Source organism: Cebus imitator, unplaced genomic scaffold, assembly GCF_001604975.1.
Source record: "Cebus imitator isolate Cc_AM_T3 unplaced genomic scaffold, Cebus_imitator-1.0 Scaffold404, whole genome shotgun sequence".
In the NCBI taxonomy this organism is placed as follows: Eukaryota; Metazoa; Chordata; class Mammalia; order Primates; family Cebidae; genus Cebus; species Cebus imitator.
In genome coordinates this window covers 1,276,754-1,293,165 of record NW_016107719.1, presented here as the reverse complement: position 1 = coordinate 1,293,165, position 16,412 = coordinate 1,276,754, and the positions used below count along the sequence as shown (strand labels likewise).

Here is a 16,412-nt window from a genome sequence, read left to right as displayed (position 1 = left end):
CTGTCTCTATAATTTTTTTTTTTTTTTTTTTTCTGAGACTGAATCTTTGCTGTGTCACCTAGGTTAGAGTGCAGTGGTGCTATCTCAGCTCACTGCTACCTCCACTTCCTGGGTTCAAGCGATTCTCCGGCCTCAGCCTCCTGAGTGGCTGGGACTATAGGTGCCCACTACCATACCTGGCTAATTTTTTTGCATTTTTAGTAGACACAGGGCCTCACCATGTTGGCCAGGCTGGTCTCGAACTCCTGACCTCAAGTGATCTGCCCACCTCAGCCTCCCAAAGTGCTGGGATTATAGGCATGAGCCACCATGCCTGGCCTCTATAAAAATTTTTTTTGAAGAAATTCCCCAGGCATGGTGGTGCACACCTGTAGTCCAAGCTACTCAGGAGGCTGAGGTGGGAGGATCGTTGAACCCAGGATGTTGAGGCTGCAGTGAGCCATGATTGAGCCACTATACTCCAGCCTGGGCAACAGAGCCAGACTCTGTCTCAAAACAGCAACAACAAAAACACTTTTTTTTTTTTTTTTGGAGACAGAGTCTTGTGCTGTCGCCTGCCCGGACTGGAGTGCAGCCGCGCGATCTCGGGTTCAAGTCATTCTCCTGCCTCAACCTCCCAAGTAGCTGGGATTACAGGCACCCACCACCATGCCCACCTAATTTTTTGTATTTTTTTAATAGAGATGGGGTTTCACTATGTTGGCCAGGATGGTCTCGAACTCCTGATCTCATGATCCGCCCGCCTCGGCCTCCCAAAGTGCTGGGATTACAGGTGTGAGCCACTGCACCTGGCCAATGAAAACATTTTTAAGGAGGAAGTGAGAACCATGAGAACAGAGCTGGGATTTGAAGAAGGATCCGAGCCTTCTCAGACAGAAAAGGAGAGGAAGGACATTCCAGATAGACATCACTGAGAGATGTCACTGAGCCTTGTAATGGGACACTGTGAACTTTTCTTGGGTTGTTATAATCTTCGCATTCACAGTTTTGAGTGACCACACCCAGTATCTCTGGGGTGAACACGTCATAAATTACCCTTCTCCTAATGCCGAATGTCGGGGTTCCTTCCATTTCTGTGGCATCACAAGACTGCTGTGGTGCACGCTGACATGCACACCGCGTCTCTCATCTGGGGAGTTCTTTCCCTGGGACTGATTCCCATGCTTCCCCTTCGTGGCCCTCCCCTCTCCCCAGCTGTGGTGAGGGGCACGGGCACCTCAACTTCCCTGTCCTCGCAGCCCTCCAGTGCAGAAGAAAGAAGGAAACTTGGCACAGGTTCAAGTATTCTCACACACATTCTTCTTCTATTCTCATAGCATGTGGGAGACAAAAAATGTCCCCATTTTAAAGAAGAAGAAAACTGGCCGGGCACAGTGGCTCACGCCTGTAATCCCAGCACTTTGGGAGGCTGAGGCGGGTGGATCACGAGGTCAGGAGTTTGAGAACAGCCCGGTCAACACAGTGAAACCACATCTCTACTAAAAATACAAAAATTAGCTGGGCGTGGTGGCGGACCCCTGTAATCCCAGCTACTCAGGAGTGTGAGGCAGGAGAATTGCTTAAACCCAGGAGGCGGAGGTTGCAGTGGGCCGAAATCGTGCCACTGTACTCCAGCCTGGGTGACAGAGCGAGACTCTGTCTAAAAAAAAGGAAGGAGAAAACCGAGGCTCACAATCTTTTCATGCCCTCATTGTCTACTACTAATCATAAAAGGAAGCTTTGGAACATTTGCAGAGTTCTGCAGTCCAGCTTCTTTAAGGCTCCATTTTCTTATCTGTAAAGAGGGTGGTCAGCAACATAAAGAGAGCCAACATTTACTGAACACTTAACGTCTTCCATGTGCTATTATTGGGTGCTGTTATGGCCCCCATGTTACAGATGAGGAAACTGACACACGGAGAGGTTAAGTAACTTGCATAAGGTCACACAGCTAGGATGTGGTGTGGCTGAGATTTGCTTGCGCCTGGCTCTAGATCTATGCTGTCTCGTTGGTGTGCTTGCCTCACAATTTTGTGAGAATCAAATGAAATAATCACATAATGAGCTCAGTTGAGAGTCTGCTACATAGTCAGTGCTTAGTAAATGTCTCCTGATATAATTATCGATTTTTTTTTTTTTTTTGAGGTGGAGTTTTTGCTCTGTCACCAGGCTGGAGTGCAGTGACATGATCTCGGCTCACTGCAACCTCTGCCTCCTGGATTCAAGCGATTCTTCTGCCTCAGCCTCCCAAGTAGCTGGGATTACAGGTGCCTGCCATCGCGACGGGCTGATTTTTGTATTTTTAGTAGAGATGGGGTTTCACCATGTTGGCCAGGCTGGTCTTGAACCCCTGACCTCAGGTGACCACCTGCCTCAGCCTCCCAAAGCCTGGGATCATAGACATGAGTCACTGCACCCAGTCCGTGCTGGCCTCTTTGGGTGCTGAAAGATTATCTCTGTAACTTACATAGTGAGAAACCTCCATTTGCTGAGGACAGGACTGCCTGTAATGTATGTTCACATCTGTTGTCTCCTTTGGTCAATACCACTCACTGCAGGTGAGGAAACTGAGTCTCTGCTGGGGACACTGGGTCAGGGAGCAGGCAGTTAAGGTCACTGCACAGTGGCAGCACAGGAGGGTACGGGGACAGACCCCGGCCTAGCCCTGGCTCTTTAAGGGTATGGCTGTCCTCTTAGGGGACTGGCCAGGGTTTGCTAGGTCCCCAGTCTGTCCTGAGGGTCCTGTCACTTTTACCTCCCACTCAGTGTCATTTCTCTGTCTTTCCCCTCCTTTTCAGGTCCCTCCATGCCCAGGATCTGGGGACAACGCTGGTGAGGAGCCATCCGGGTGTCTGTGCAGGAAACCGCGGCAGTTGGTGAGGTGGGCATGGGAGACCGCACCCGGCTGACCAGAGACCTCGTTGTCTTCCAGACCGAGGGGGAACGTGGTGGGGCCTCCCCACCCGCCCCGCAGAAGATGCAGTTCCTCGGCCGCCTGGTCAATACCCTCAGTAGCGTCACCAACTTGTTCTCTAACCCATTCCGCGTGAAGGAGGTGGCTGTGGCCGACTACGCCTCGAGCGGCCGGGTTCGGGAGGAAGGGCAGCTGATCCTGTTCCAGAACACTCCCAGCCGCACCTGGGACTGCGTCCTGGTCAACTCCAGGAACTCACAGAGTGGATTCCGGTGGGTGATGGTCAGGGGCACACACTTCTCTCCTTTGTCTCTCCCGATCTCTTGGATTGCAGGTCTTGTTGGCCGAGAAGCAGCTTCTTTGGGTCTCCATCTGAGGGGTCTGGAAGGGGGTAGGAGAGAGGGGAGACGGTACTCTGAGACCAGAGGGAAGGGCTTCCGAGACTCCACACTTCTGGCCCATCAGTGTCCCAGCAGCACGAGAGTGGGGTTGGAAGCCTGGGCTGTTTCCTGCTTGGAGGCTTGACCTATATGGACAAAGGGAAGAAGGAAGGACAGGGAGGCTGAGAGGGGCCACATCAGATAAGGAGGACCCTTAGCGCTGGCTCTTTATTTTTTTTTTTGTTTTTGTTTTTTTGAGACAGAGTCTCACTCTGTTGCCCAGGCAGGAGTGCAGTGGTGCGATCTCAGCTCACTGCAACCTCTGCCTCCCAGGTTCAAGCAATTCTCCTACTTCAGCCTCCTGAGTAGCCTGGATGACAGGTGCCCGCCACCATGCCCAGCTAATTTTTTTATTTTTAGTGGAGACAGGGTTTCACCATGTTGGCCAGGCTGGTCTCAAACTCCTGACCTCAGGTGATCCACCCGCCTTGGCCTCCCAAAGTGCTGAGATTACAAGCGTGAGCCACTGTGCCCGGCCTAGCCCTGGCTCTTTAAGGGCATGGCCATCCTCATGGTGGCTGGCCAGCGTTTGCTCAAGAGGGCTAGACAGAGCTGTCGCCTCTCAGGGCACGCTGGGACTCTTCTGGGCCCTAAAGGAAGGCTTAGAAGCCAGTACAGGGCTGAGGGAACCAGACAGATGGCAGAGCTGGTGGAAAACCGGGAGAAGCAGCCAAGATTCCAAATGCAGGTCCCAGCAGCTCTTGGCAGACTGGCATCTAGTTGGACTCAGACAGATATCCCTGTTTCCGCTCACCCATCCATCTGGGTGCCCTGCCAGCCATCCGTTCAGCATGCACCAGGCACCTCCAGTGTCTCCAGAATCCCGGGCTCTGGGTCAGTCCTGGCTGGCCCTGTGAGATGACAGACATGCCCTGTGTCTTTAAGGAACTTACAGTCCGGTGGGGGAGGCCCAGTGCGAACAGGCCTTATAGCACCCCTTGAGGAGTGCTCTGACCCAGGGAGAGCCGAGGAAGCAGTGTGGATCACGAGGAGGTGGCTGAGAGCTGCTCTGTGTCTGGAAGAGTGAGGAGGAGCCTGTGTGGCAGAACAGACTGAATAGGTCTTTCCACCCATGCAGGGGTGTGGAGCTGTGAGCCGGCGGGCAGGTGGCTCTGGCTGGGTCCCAGGTGCATGCAGGGCCTTGGTGAGACTGAGGCTGAAGGAAGCAGCTGGGGACTCATTCTGACTGAAGAGGCGTGGCAGGAGGGGTCTCTAAAAGTGTCAGGCTTGGGGCCAGGGGCTGGCAGCAACAGAGGAGCGTGGCAGGCATCAGGCCCCATCCAAGCAGGTGAGAATTCAGGGCTGGCTCCACGAGGAACCTGAGGCAGAGGCACCACAGCAGGTACTTGGGCTAGAGGCAGCTCAGTGGCCAGCCCAGGCACCAGTTTTTTTTTTTAGATGGAGTCTCACTTGTTGCCCAGGCTGGAGTGCAATGGCAGGATCTCAGCTCACTGCAACCTCCGCCTCCCAGTTTCAAGCAATTCTCTTGCCTCAGCCTCCTGAATAGCTGGGATTACAGGTGCACACCACCACACCCGGCTAATTTTTGTATTTTTAGTAGAGATAGGTTTCACCAGATTGGCCAGACTGGTCTTGAACTCCTGACCTTGTGATCTGCCCACCTCGGCCTCACAAAGTGCTGGGATTACAGGCATAGGCCACCGTGCCTGGCCCAGGCACCAATTTTAACATAGCGGGGCCATTCCAGATTCTGAGTGCAGATGGGTCTGAGTGGACTGCCCTCCAGCCGGACTGCATCAGGGGTGACCTTGAATGGGGAAGGCTTGCTCTCAGACCTCCAGAGCCTTACTGCAGGCACAGCTGCCAGGGCAGCAGGCCCACTCCTTGGAGAGCTGGATAGCCCCACTTTTGAGATACACTACCCTGGGGATACCACCAACCTCCACCTACCAATAATCACCAAGTTCTTTCAGTTGTAAAGTCCCTTGGTAGGATTCCAGATTTGTCTCAGCCCCAGTGTGGGCAGACCTCCCTCCCAGGGGAATTCAGTCCTTTGCCAGCAGCTTGCTAACTACACATAAGATATTGGGTGGTACTTTATAGGATGTTTTAGAGTGCGTTGGGCTAGCACATTCTCTGCTGACCCTTGGAGGTGGGCAAGGAAGGCAGTATCCCATTTTATGGTTGAGAAAACAGCCTTGGGATGGTAAGTGATTCATCCTAGTTACACAGGAAGCAGTGAAGAAACAGAATCAATGTCTTCTGGTTCCCAATCCATTTCTCTGTCTGTGCTGCTGTGTTGTTTCCATGTATGTATGTATGTATGTATGTATGTATGTATGTATGTGTTTTTTTGAGACAGAGTCTTGCTGTCACCCAGGCTGGAGTGCAGTGGTGTGATCTCAGCTCACTGCAACCTCCACCTCCTGGCTTCAAGCGATTCTCCTGCTTCAGCCTCCCCAGTAGCTGGGATTACAGGCACCTGCCACCATACCCAGCTAATTTTTGTGTTTTTAGTAGAGACAGGGTTTTGCCACCAGGTTGGTCTCGAGCTCCTAACGTCAGGTGATTCACTCGACTTGGCCTCCCAAAGTGCTTGGATTAGAGGGGTGAGTCACTGTGCCCGACCATTTCCATGTATTTAGACAGACCAAGGAGCATTGGGTGGAGTTTCAAGCTGAGCACATTCTCTTATCTCAGAATTCCTGCCATCCCTAACTTGGCTCTAGAGTCTTTTTTTTTTTTTTTTTTTTTTTTTTTTTTTTTTTTTTTTTTTTTTTTTTTTTTTTTTTTTTTTTTTTTTTTTATTGATTGATTGATTCAGAGTTTCATTCTTGTTGCTCAGGCTGGTGTGCAATGGTTCTGTCTTGGCTCACTGCAACCTCTGCCTCCCGGGTTCAAGTGATTCTCCTGCCTCAGCCTCCCGAGTAGCTGGGATTACAGGTGTCCACCACCACGCCCAGCTAATTCTTGTATTGTTAGTAGAGATGGGGTTTCCTCATGTAGGCCAGGCTAGTCTCAAACTCTTGACCCTGACCTCATGTGATCCACCTGTTTTGGCCTCCCAAAGTGCTGGGATTACAGGCTTTTGAGCTGCCACACCCGTCTGTTTGTCTTATTTTAAAATTTTATTGATTTATTTATTTTCACAGTCATAGCTCTGGAATCTTTTTTTTTTTTTTTTTTTTTTGAGACAGAGCCTTGTTTTGTCGCTAGGCGCCAGGCTGGAGTGCAGTGGCAGATCTTGGCTCACTGCAACCTCCGCCTCCGGGTTCAAGCAATTCTCCTGCCTCAGCCTCCTGAGTAGCTGGGATTATAGGTTCGCGCCACCATGCCCAGGTAACTTTTGTATTTTTTAGTAGAGATGGGGTTTTACCATGCTGGCTAGGATGGTGTCCATCTCTTGACCTTGTGATCTGCCCCCCTCGGTCTCCCACAGTGCTGGGATTCCAGGCGTGAGCCACCATGCCTGGCCAGCTCTCCGGTCTTTTTTATCTTCTCTTCTCTAATCTGCTCCCACCCAAGCATTTCCATTTCAGCAAATAGCATCATCCCAGCCACCAGATCCAGCCATCACATCCACCTTTCCAGCCAGAGGGAGGGCGGAAGGGCAGGGTGCAGCAGGGCATTCTCCCTCTCCTTAGGGAGGCTTCTTGGAAGTTGCACACATGCCTTCCACCTAAATCCCATTGACCAGAACCTGGTCACATGGCCACAGCTAACTGCAAGGGAGGCTGGGAAGGAAGTGGTGTGGTGTTGCAGACAGCCACGTGCCAGTGGAAAATCACAGGTTCTCTCCCTCTCCATCTTGCTGCTGGCTCACTTCTCCAGGCCACAGTCATTGCGCACGTGGGCTCCTGCCGCGTTAGCTGTGGTCTACACTCCTCTCATCCTCTCCCAAGCTGCTGTCACAACCTGTCGCTCCCCTGCTTAACTCCTCAAGGGCTTCCTGTTTTCTTAACACATCAGGTGCTTAAGGGCTTAAAAGGGCCCTGTGTGATCAAGCCTCTGCCTCTGTGGTCTCAGCTCTTGCCACCTTGTGCTCCTGGCCTTTGCCCAGGCTCTTACTGTGGCCTGGAATACTCCCCTTTCTTTGCCTGCCTCCCTTCCTCTTGCCCTCCCCTGACCTACAGGCTAGAGTAGGAGTTTCTGCCGGGCATCCCATGACACCCATCCCTGCTCTGGGGAGCCTGCCTTCCTGGTAGGCCACAGACCTTGTGAGGGAGGGACTGTGTCTGTCGGGTTCATGACAGTGTGCCCAGCCCCCAGCAGGTGCCTGGCATAGATCAGGCTTGTGGAATAAATGAATGTGATATATTAATTCAGCTTTATAGTGTTCAGGGCTGCTGTGTGCCACATGGGTGGAGGGTCGAGGACTGTTGCATTCAGGGCAGTTGACAGAGTGAGCTAGGAAGGGAAGGTGGAGGATGGGGAGTGGGATTCAGGGGTCCAGGTTACCAAGGGTCCCAGAAGCGGTAATGCCAAGGCCTCGGGTGTGACCTGGAGTGAGGCTGCAATGGGGGGGGGGGTCCGAGGCCATGGAGGAGGGGTCAGGGCACTGCCAGAGCCCCGGGCTTCTCCAGGGCCAGGGGTGGTCATTGCAGTGTTCTCGAAGCTCCTCTCAACACCCTGGAGTTTGTGGAGAGCATGCCTGGCGTACTGGACTTCCTCTGCCCGGGGCTGAGGTTCTGCCTTCTAAATGATCCTCCTCCTGTGTTGCCCTGGAGGACTTTGGACTGTCCTGAGTACTTATTTATTTATTTATTTTTGAGATGCAGTTTCGCTCTTGTTGCCCAGGCTGGGGTGCCATGGCATGGTCTCTGCTCACCACAATCTCTGCCTCCCGGGTTCAGGCAATTCTCCTGCCTCAGCCTCCCAAGTAGCTGGGATTATAGGCATGTACCACTGTGCCTGGCTAATTTTGTATTTTTTTTTTTTTTTTTTTTTTTTTTTGAGATGGAGTCTCGCTCTGTCCCCAGGCGCCAGGCTAGAGTGCAGTGGCGCCACCTCGGCTCACTACAACCTCTGCCTCCTAGGTTCAAGCAACTCTCCTGCCTCGGCCTCCAGAGTAGCTGGGACTACAGGCATGCACCACCACACCCAGCTAATTGTTTTGTATTTTTAGTAGAGACATGGTTTCCCATGTTAGCCAGGATGGTCTTGGTCTCTTGACCTTGTGATCCACCCGCCTCGGCCTCCCAAAGTGCTGGGATTACAGGCATGAGCCACCATACATGGCCTAATTTTCTATTTTTAGTAGAGATGGGGTTTCTCCATGTTGTTAAGCTGGTCTTGAAGTCTCGACCTCAGGTGATCTGCCTGCCTTGACCTCCCAAAGTGTTGGGATTACAGGTGTGAGCCACCGCTCCCAGCCTTGGTCTGGGTACCTGAAGTGTGTTAGAGTGAGCGTGGGCTGCTAGCCTTCGGCTCCAGGTAGAGGTGTTTCTGTTGTTCTTTTGCTGCTGTTGCTGTGGTGAGCTGTCATCCTGAGCTTCTGGATGGACCTGGGGGATGGAATTAGGAGCTTCTGAATTCTTGGGTTGTATAACCTAAGGCCCGAGAGTCTCACAGCATTGCTACTGGGTGGCGAGACTGGACCCTGCTGATAGAGACGGCGACAGCAGTAGCATCTGCAGTTTCCCAGTGCATCCCGCATGCCTGGGCTTGGCCCAGTCATTTTATCGGCACGACAGTCCCATGAGGTGGGGTCGTTACTAATCTCCTATTACAGATGAGGAAACAGAGGCTGGCAGAAGTTAAGGAAGTCCCCTGAAGTCACACAGCTGGTCAGTGTAGTGGTTATTCACACCCAATCATCTGGCTATAGAACCCACTCGTTTACTTTTCTGACATCAGGGCTGCCTTGTAGTGTGGTGAGCTGAGTGACACTCCACCCCACTGGGCTGATCCTGGCCCTGCCTGCCTGACCTATGCGGGGGGCCCTGGCTCCCCCTGTGTAAGCCCCCAAGGGTCACTTGTAATATACCTGTGTATATTATGATAGCATAGATACTTCTGTTCCTGGTAGAAATTAATCATTTACGGCTGGCATTGACTGGTAACAGATGACATTTGATGAAATTGACCAGCTTCTCACTGGTATCTCAGCAGAAACAGGGCTGTCCCTCCCAGGCAGTAATGACCCTACCTCGTGGAACAGAAGCATGTGACCTGTGCTTCTCTACCAGGAGCTGACTTTTGAGGCGCTCCGGACTGGGACTTTGCCATAAAACTGCTTGTCAGGAGCCTCGGACAAGTGGAGTGCCCAGGGCCCCGGCCACCTGCTCTAGGGCTATCTCCTCCATCGTTCATCCCACCCACAGCCCATCTTCACCGAGCAGAGTAGAAAGCAGCACATCCTGGCCAACATGGTGAAACCCCGTCTCTACTAAAAGTACAAAACGTAGCTGGGTGTAGTGGCAGCTGCCTGTAATCCCAGCTACTCGGGAGGCTGAGGCAGGAGAATCGCTTGAACCTGGTAGGCGGAGGCTGCGGTGAGCCAAGATAGCGCCATCGCACTCCAGCCTGGGCAACAAGTGTGAAAACTCTGTCCCTTCCAAAAAAAAATCAGTTTTGGAAAGTTTGCAGACGTTAACTCTTCAAATGTGGCTTCCATCCGATTCTTTTTCTACTCTGCCTCTGACCCTCCACTTATATATGTATGCTAGGTCTTTTTATTAGATAGTCTATGTCTTTTATCTAATTTACTATATATTTTTATTCTTTTGTCCATGCTTTGTTCTGTTTACTCTTCCCTACCTATCTTCCTGTTCACTCGTTTTCTCTTCAATATTGTTCAATCTGCTATTATACTTAGCTATCAAGTTCTGAATTTTGTTGATTATATTTTTAAATTCTGTAATTAACATTTGATCCTTTTTTTGATAATTCAAGGCTCTTTGACAAAATTCTAAATTTCCTTTTTTACCCTCTTGAATGTTATCCCAGTTACTTTAAAGTCTATTTTGGATAACTTAAATATTTACAGCCCCCTCACTTACAGGTATGTTTTCTTTTGTATATTGTTTCTGTTGGTTTTCTTTCATGTCTTATCGCCACATGTGCCTGGTGAGTTTTGATTATGTGCTGGACATTGTATTTGCAAGTATGCTTGTGGAAGTAATCTGGAGCCTAGTTTGATGTTTCCTTATAAAGAATGGATTTATTTTTGTTTCTCCCAGGTACCTGGGAACACTTGCAACCAGGATAACCTCAGTCTCATTTCTGGAGCTGAAATTACTTGAGGTTGAACTGTGGTCCCAGTGAGGGCGTGTCTGTGTATGGCTCACCCTTATTCTTAGGCTTGGTAGTTCTTTAGGATCCTAACCTAGAGTTAGAGATGTTCATCAGGGCTCTCCTCTTGGCAGACCCCTGTGTCCTGAGCCCCACGAGGTTATAACTGGTGCTGCTCATCTGCCTCCCCGCCCCGCCCCCCCCTCACCTATCCTCTCCAGTGACAGCCACATGAACACTGAGCTTAATTCCTGGGTTTCCATCATTCCTTCCAGTCTGGTGAGTCATCACCGTCTTTTTAGGTATCCAGTGCCTGCCAGCAGATGTTTTTTAATAACCCGTCTAGCATTTCTGGCTGTCCTCAGTAGGTAGTCTGCTTTACATTCCCTAGTCTCCCGTTAATGGAAAGTGGAAGTTCTGAGAGAGAATCATCATTCCCGTCAGCATTCAAATGCCTGATTACACTTCTCCCATTAGCTACTCCTCCCTTTATTTGCTCCTCTCCACAGCAAAACTCCTCAAAAATGTCATCTATCTTTGCAGTCTTCAGTTTCTCACATCCTGTCCTTCAACTGACTTTAATCAGGCCTTGGTTCCCTACTTCACTGCAAGCATTGTTGTCAAGGTTGCGCGTGCCCCCATGTTGCTAATTCCATTGATCAGTTTTCAGTTGTCATTCTCCGACATATTGGCAGCACTTGACGTGGAGTGCCCTGATGGTAAGAGGTTGGCGGGATGAAGGAAAAACCCAGCCAAGGGCCATGAGGAATGGCTTCCTTCCACCTCCTCCTTCCTTACCTTTGTTGTGGTTTTTGTTGTTTCTATAGCACCGATTACCTTATAGTCTATTTAATGGACTTTCTTATTTTATGTTTTTACTTTAGTCATTTTGTTGATCTCCCCCATAATAACATAGACACAGTGGCTCACGCCTGTAATCCCAGCACTTTGGGAGACTGAGGTCAAGAGTTCGAGACCAGCCTGGCCAACATGGCGAAACCCCATCTCTACTAAAAATATAAAAATTAGCCAGGCATGGTAACACACACTTATAATGCCAGCTACTAGGGAGGCTGAGGCAGGAGAATTGCTTGATCTAGGGGGTGGAGGTTGCAGTGAGCTGAGGTTTTGCCACTGCACTCTAGCCTGGGCGACAGAGCGAGACTCTGTCTCAAAAGAAAAAAAAAATAGGCTTCAGGAGGGCAGAGCATTTTATGCAATTGCTCAGTAATTGACCCCTCCATTTGGCACAGCTCACTTGTCCAGTAGTTAATTGTTAATCGATGCACTCTCTGTGGAACAACAGGCTGGCCCTGTTGAGCCAGCACTCTCTGGGCACTGCCTCCACTGGACTCTGGCTGGCTGCTGGGCTTGTAGAGTCTGCAAGACAAAACCTTCTGGTATGTTAAAAGCCCTGGCCAGAATTTTAAGTAAACATCACGGACACGTAATGGTTATAGTTTTGAAAGTGATTTTATAGTGATTTTTCATCTGTCCTCACAGCACCTCTGGGAGGTAGGTAGGACAAGTACAGTTAGTCTCATGTTTCAGATGGGGCTCAGAGAGGGAAAAGGATTTCCCAAAGTCACATAGCACCTTAACAGCAAAACTTGGACTCAACCCCAACGCTTAAAAATGAACAAAGCTGGCTGGACACGGTGGCTTATCCCTGTAATCCCGGCGCTTTGGGAGGCTGAGGTAGGTGGATCACCTGAGGTCAGGAGTTCAAGACCAGCCTGGCCAAAGTGGTAAAACCCCGTCTCTACAAAAATACAAAAATTAGCCGGGCATGAGGGCAGGTGCCTGTAATCCCAGCTACTAGGAAGGCTGAGGCAGGAGACTCGCTTGAACCCAGGAGGCAAGGTTGCAGTGAGCCAAGATCGTGTCATGGCACTCCAGCCTGGGTGACAGAGTGATACTCCATCTCAAAAACACAAACACAAAAACAAACAAACAAACAAGAAATGAACAAAGCTTCCTTTTTCTGACTGTAAAAATAATATGTGCTCATTATAGAAAATGTAGAAACTACAAAAATGGTTAAAGAAGAACATAAATTCTTTATTATGGTACCATTCACATTTTGACACATTTCCTTCCAGGCTTTTTAAAACACAACTGAGATCACATTGTATTATATATAACTTGTATCCAGCATTATTACATAAGAATCATTGTTATTACATAACAATAAACATTTGGGTGCGGTGGCTCATGCCTGTAATCCCAGCACTTTGGGAGGCCAATGTGGGCGGGTCACCTGAGGCCAGGAGTTCGAGATCAGCCTGGCTAATATAGCGAAACCCTGTCTCTATTAAAAATACAAAAAATTAGCTGGGCGTGGTAGTGGGCACCTGTAATCCCAGCTACTCAGGAGCCTGAGGCAGGAGAATTGTTTGAACCTGGGAGATGGAGGCTATAGTGAGCCGAGATCACACCGTTGCACTCCAGCCTGGGCAACAAGAGCAAAACTCGGTCTCAAAAACAAAAATTCCCTGTTTTTTAAAAATATCTCATTTTAATGCCTGCATAATAGTTCATTACAGAGTTGTACCATAATTCATATTCTGTTGCTTACATTTAGGTTAAATAATACGTAGTTCCTACTGTGAACAGGGTCCAAGTACTCGAGGCTGGGCTCTCAGATGTGGAAATCAAGTTAGAAAGCTGATATGGCAGGGCTGTCATAAAATAAAATATAAAAGCAATAAATGATGTTACCAAAGAAAAGGAAAGTTTTTCAAAATAAAAGAAAATCTAGAGTGACCGTGGCTCACACCTGTAATCCCAGCACTTCTGGCAGCTGAGGCAGGAGGATCACTTGAGGCCAGGAGTTCAAGACCAGCCTGGGCAACATGGCAAAACCCCATCTCTACTAAAAATACGAAAAATTAGTCAGGCATGGTGGCATGCGCCTTTAATCCCAGCTACTCGGGAGGCTAAGGTAGGAGAATTGCTTGAACCCGAGAGGCAGAGGTCATAGTGATCTGAGATCACACTACTATACTCCAGCCTGGGTAACAAAACAAGACTCTGTCTCCAAATGAAATTAGCTGGGCCTGGTGGTGCATGCCTGTCATCCCAGCTACTCAGGTGCTAAGGTAGGAGAATCCCCTGAGCCCAGGAATTCGAAGATGCAGTAAGCCATGATCATACCACTGCATTCCAGGCTGGGTTACAGAGCAAGACCTTGTCTCTAAGAAACGAAGAAGTCTAACCTAAATGTCATTATGTCATTTACGTGTGTGTGTGTGTGTGTGTGTGTGTGTGTGTGTGTTTGCTTGCTTGGGAGGGGAGTCAGCCTAGAGCAGGCCAGGCCACAGACTGGGGGCCTTCTGATTCCAGCAGGGATGTGGGCTGGTGGTCCCACCTGGCTCATTTCTGGGTCTTGCTCCTCTGTCCTGGCTCCACAGACTCTTCCAGCTGGAGGTGGAGGCTGATGCCCTGGTGAAATTCCAGCAGTATTCTTCCCAGCTGCTGCCCTTCTATGAGAGCTCCCCACAGGTCCTGCAAACTGAGGTCCTGCAGCACCTGACCGACCTCATCCGCAACCACCCCAGCTGGTCAGTGGCCCACTTGGCCGTGGAGCTCGGGATCCGTGAGTGCTTCCATCACAGCCGCATCATCAGGTGAGCAGGGGAGCGATGCCTTTTGGACAACATGTGTGTACCTGCATGTGTGGGCAGTGGGGGCCACAGGCCTCAGTGACTCAGGAGGCTGAGGTTAGGAGAATCGCTTGAACCCGGGAGGCGGAGGTTGCAGTGAGCCGAGATTGCGCCATTGCACTCCAGCCTGGGCAACAAGAGCAAAACTCTATCTCAAAAAAAAAAAAAAAAAATTAGCTGTGTGTGGTGGCATGTGTCTGTAGTCCTAGATACTTGGGATGCTGAGGCAGGAGGATTGCTTGAGCCCAGGAGTTAGAGGTTACAGTGAGTTGTGATTGCACCACTGCATTTCAGCCTGGGTGACAAAAGCAAAACTCCATCTCAAAAAAACAAAACGAGACAACAAGCCTCACTGCACTTTAGTTTCCAGGCACGATCTTGGACAGCACAGTGTCTAAACTCACCACTGCTCCGTCCATTTCCTGGGGCAGGTACAGCAGGTTGTGTAGATAAGGATATTGAAGCCCAGGAAGGTTAAGCGAATTGCCCAAGTCTAATGAGGTATCTGCATTCCGTGTCCCTTTTCTGCGCCACCACCCTGCCCACTTCATGCTGGTGTGGCCCCAGGGCACATGTCTTGTACAAGTGAGCAAACTGAACGAAAACCTGATGCAGGTCACATCAGAGGCAAGTACCCTCAAATCAGCCCAACTAGCTGAATGGCGGGAATGCTTTTGAGCTGAAATAAACCAGAAAGTCAGAGTGGCGGAAATGCTCTTGAACTGAAATAAACCAGAAAGTCCGAGTTTCTGAGCCCACTTCCCTGCATGTGCGCTTACCTTCCTGTGCCACCATATGCCACACCTGCTCACCTCTGCTTACCTCGGCCCTCCCCTGCAGCTGTGCCAATAGCACAGAGAATGAGGAGGGGTGCACTCCCCTGCACCTGGCCTGCCGCAAGGGCAATGAGGAGATCCTGGTGGAGCTGGTGCAGTACTGCCACGCCCAGATGGATGTCACTGACAACAAGGGAGAGACTGCCTTCCATTATGCTGTCCAGGGTGACAATTCCCAAGTGCTGCAGGTGAGCGGGGGCGGGGGGGGGGGCAGATGATCACCCATCACCTCCCGGTGTCCACAGTTCCCTTCGAGCCCCTGGGCTCAGGTGTCACTCTTGGGCCTCTCACTGTCCCACCTTGGTCCTTGAGGCCCTTCCCTCCCAGTGCTTTTCCAGGAGCCACATCCTCAGCCTCTTTGCTTGATAACCCTGGGGAAGACCTCCAACCCAGCAAAATAGACTCAAGGCCCCGTTCCAGTCAGTCAGCTCAGTTCCACTTTTCCTGAGCACAAACGGAGCCAGATGCCTGCCTGGAGGGGCCTGTGGGCCGGCAGGACCTGAGCTTAACCTTTTGCAGACTTGTCCAACCTGAGGCCCTTCAGGCTGCCTGCAACCCAGGACAGCTTTGAATGTGGCCCAACACAAATTCATAACCTTTCTTAAAACACCATGAGATTTATGCACTGATCTTTTTTTTTAGATCAGCTATCATTCATGGATTTTATGTGTGGCCCAAGACAATTCTTCCAATGTGGCCCAGGGAGGCCAAAATATTGGACACCCCGTTTTACAGGAATTCAAACGAAGCAAACCGAACTCTCTCCAGTTCCTGTCAGCATTTGTGCCAAAGGCCCTCCTGTTAACGTTTTTGATTACCTGGGCAAAAGATTTGTCTTTTTTAAATTGTGGGCAAGCAGATGAGGTAATATTATTATTATTATTATCATTATTATTATTATTTTGAGACAGAGTTTCACTCTTGTTGCCCAGGCTGGAGTGCAATGGCGCTACTTTGGCTCACTGCAACCTCTGTCTTCCGGGTTCAAGTGATTCTCCTGCCTCGGCCTCCTGAGTAGCTGGGATTACAAGCTTGCGCCACCATGCCAGGCTAATGTTTGTATTTTTTTAGTAGAGACAGGGTTTCACCGTGTTGTCCAGGCTGGTCTTGAACTCCTGACCTCAGATGATCCACCAGTCTCAGCCTCCCAAAGTGCTGGGATTACAGGTGTGAACCACTGCCTGGTGATATTATTAAAAGCAACTTCCTATATTAGATTGAAAAGAAGAGGCAGGATGTTGGATTATGTTTTATTGTCTAGAATTAGAAAATTCTTCTAAAGATCTTGTTCTTTGTGCCTTGGCATCAGAATGCAACTACATTATTCCAGAAAATGTGGATTTCTTTTTTTTTTTTTTTTTCAATTAATGAATCAAAAGTCAAA

The 16,412-nt window shown here is 49.9% G+C and overlaps 1 protein-coding gene across 10 annotated transcripts in view; it reads left to right on the top strand.

Annotated features, from left to right (window-relative positions):
* The window catches only part of PLA2G6 (phospholipase A2 group VI), a 52,306-nt gene that overhangs the window by 10,310 nt on the left and 25,584 nt on the right, over positions 1-16,412 (top strand). For 3 of the 10 annotated variants that reach the window (XM_037731515.1, XM_017508968.2, XM_037731517.1), the window contains exons 2-4: positions 2,778-3,165; positions 13,941-14,156; positions 15,033-15,216. In XM_037731515.1, coding sequence (XP_037587443.1) covers positions 2,867-3,165; positions 13,941-14,156; positions 15,033-15,216 — 699 coding nt within the window. In that variant the 5' untranslated portion in view covers positions 2,778-2,866. Of the gene's footprint in view, positions 1-2,777; positions 3,166-13,940; positions 14,157-15,032; positions 15,217-16,412 lie in introns of those variants that run through there. The other 7 variants (XM_017508974.2, XM_017508969.1, XM_037731516.1 and 4 more) reach the window with 4 other exon arrangements.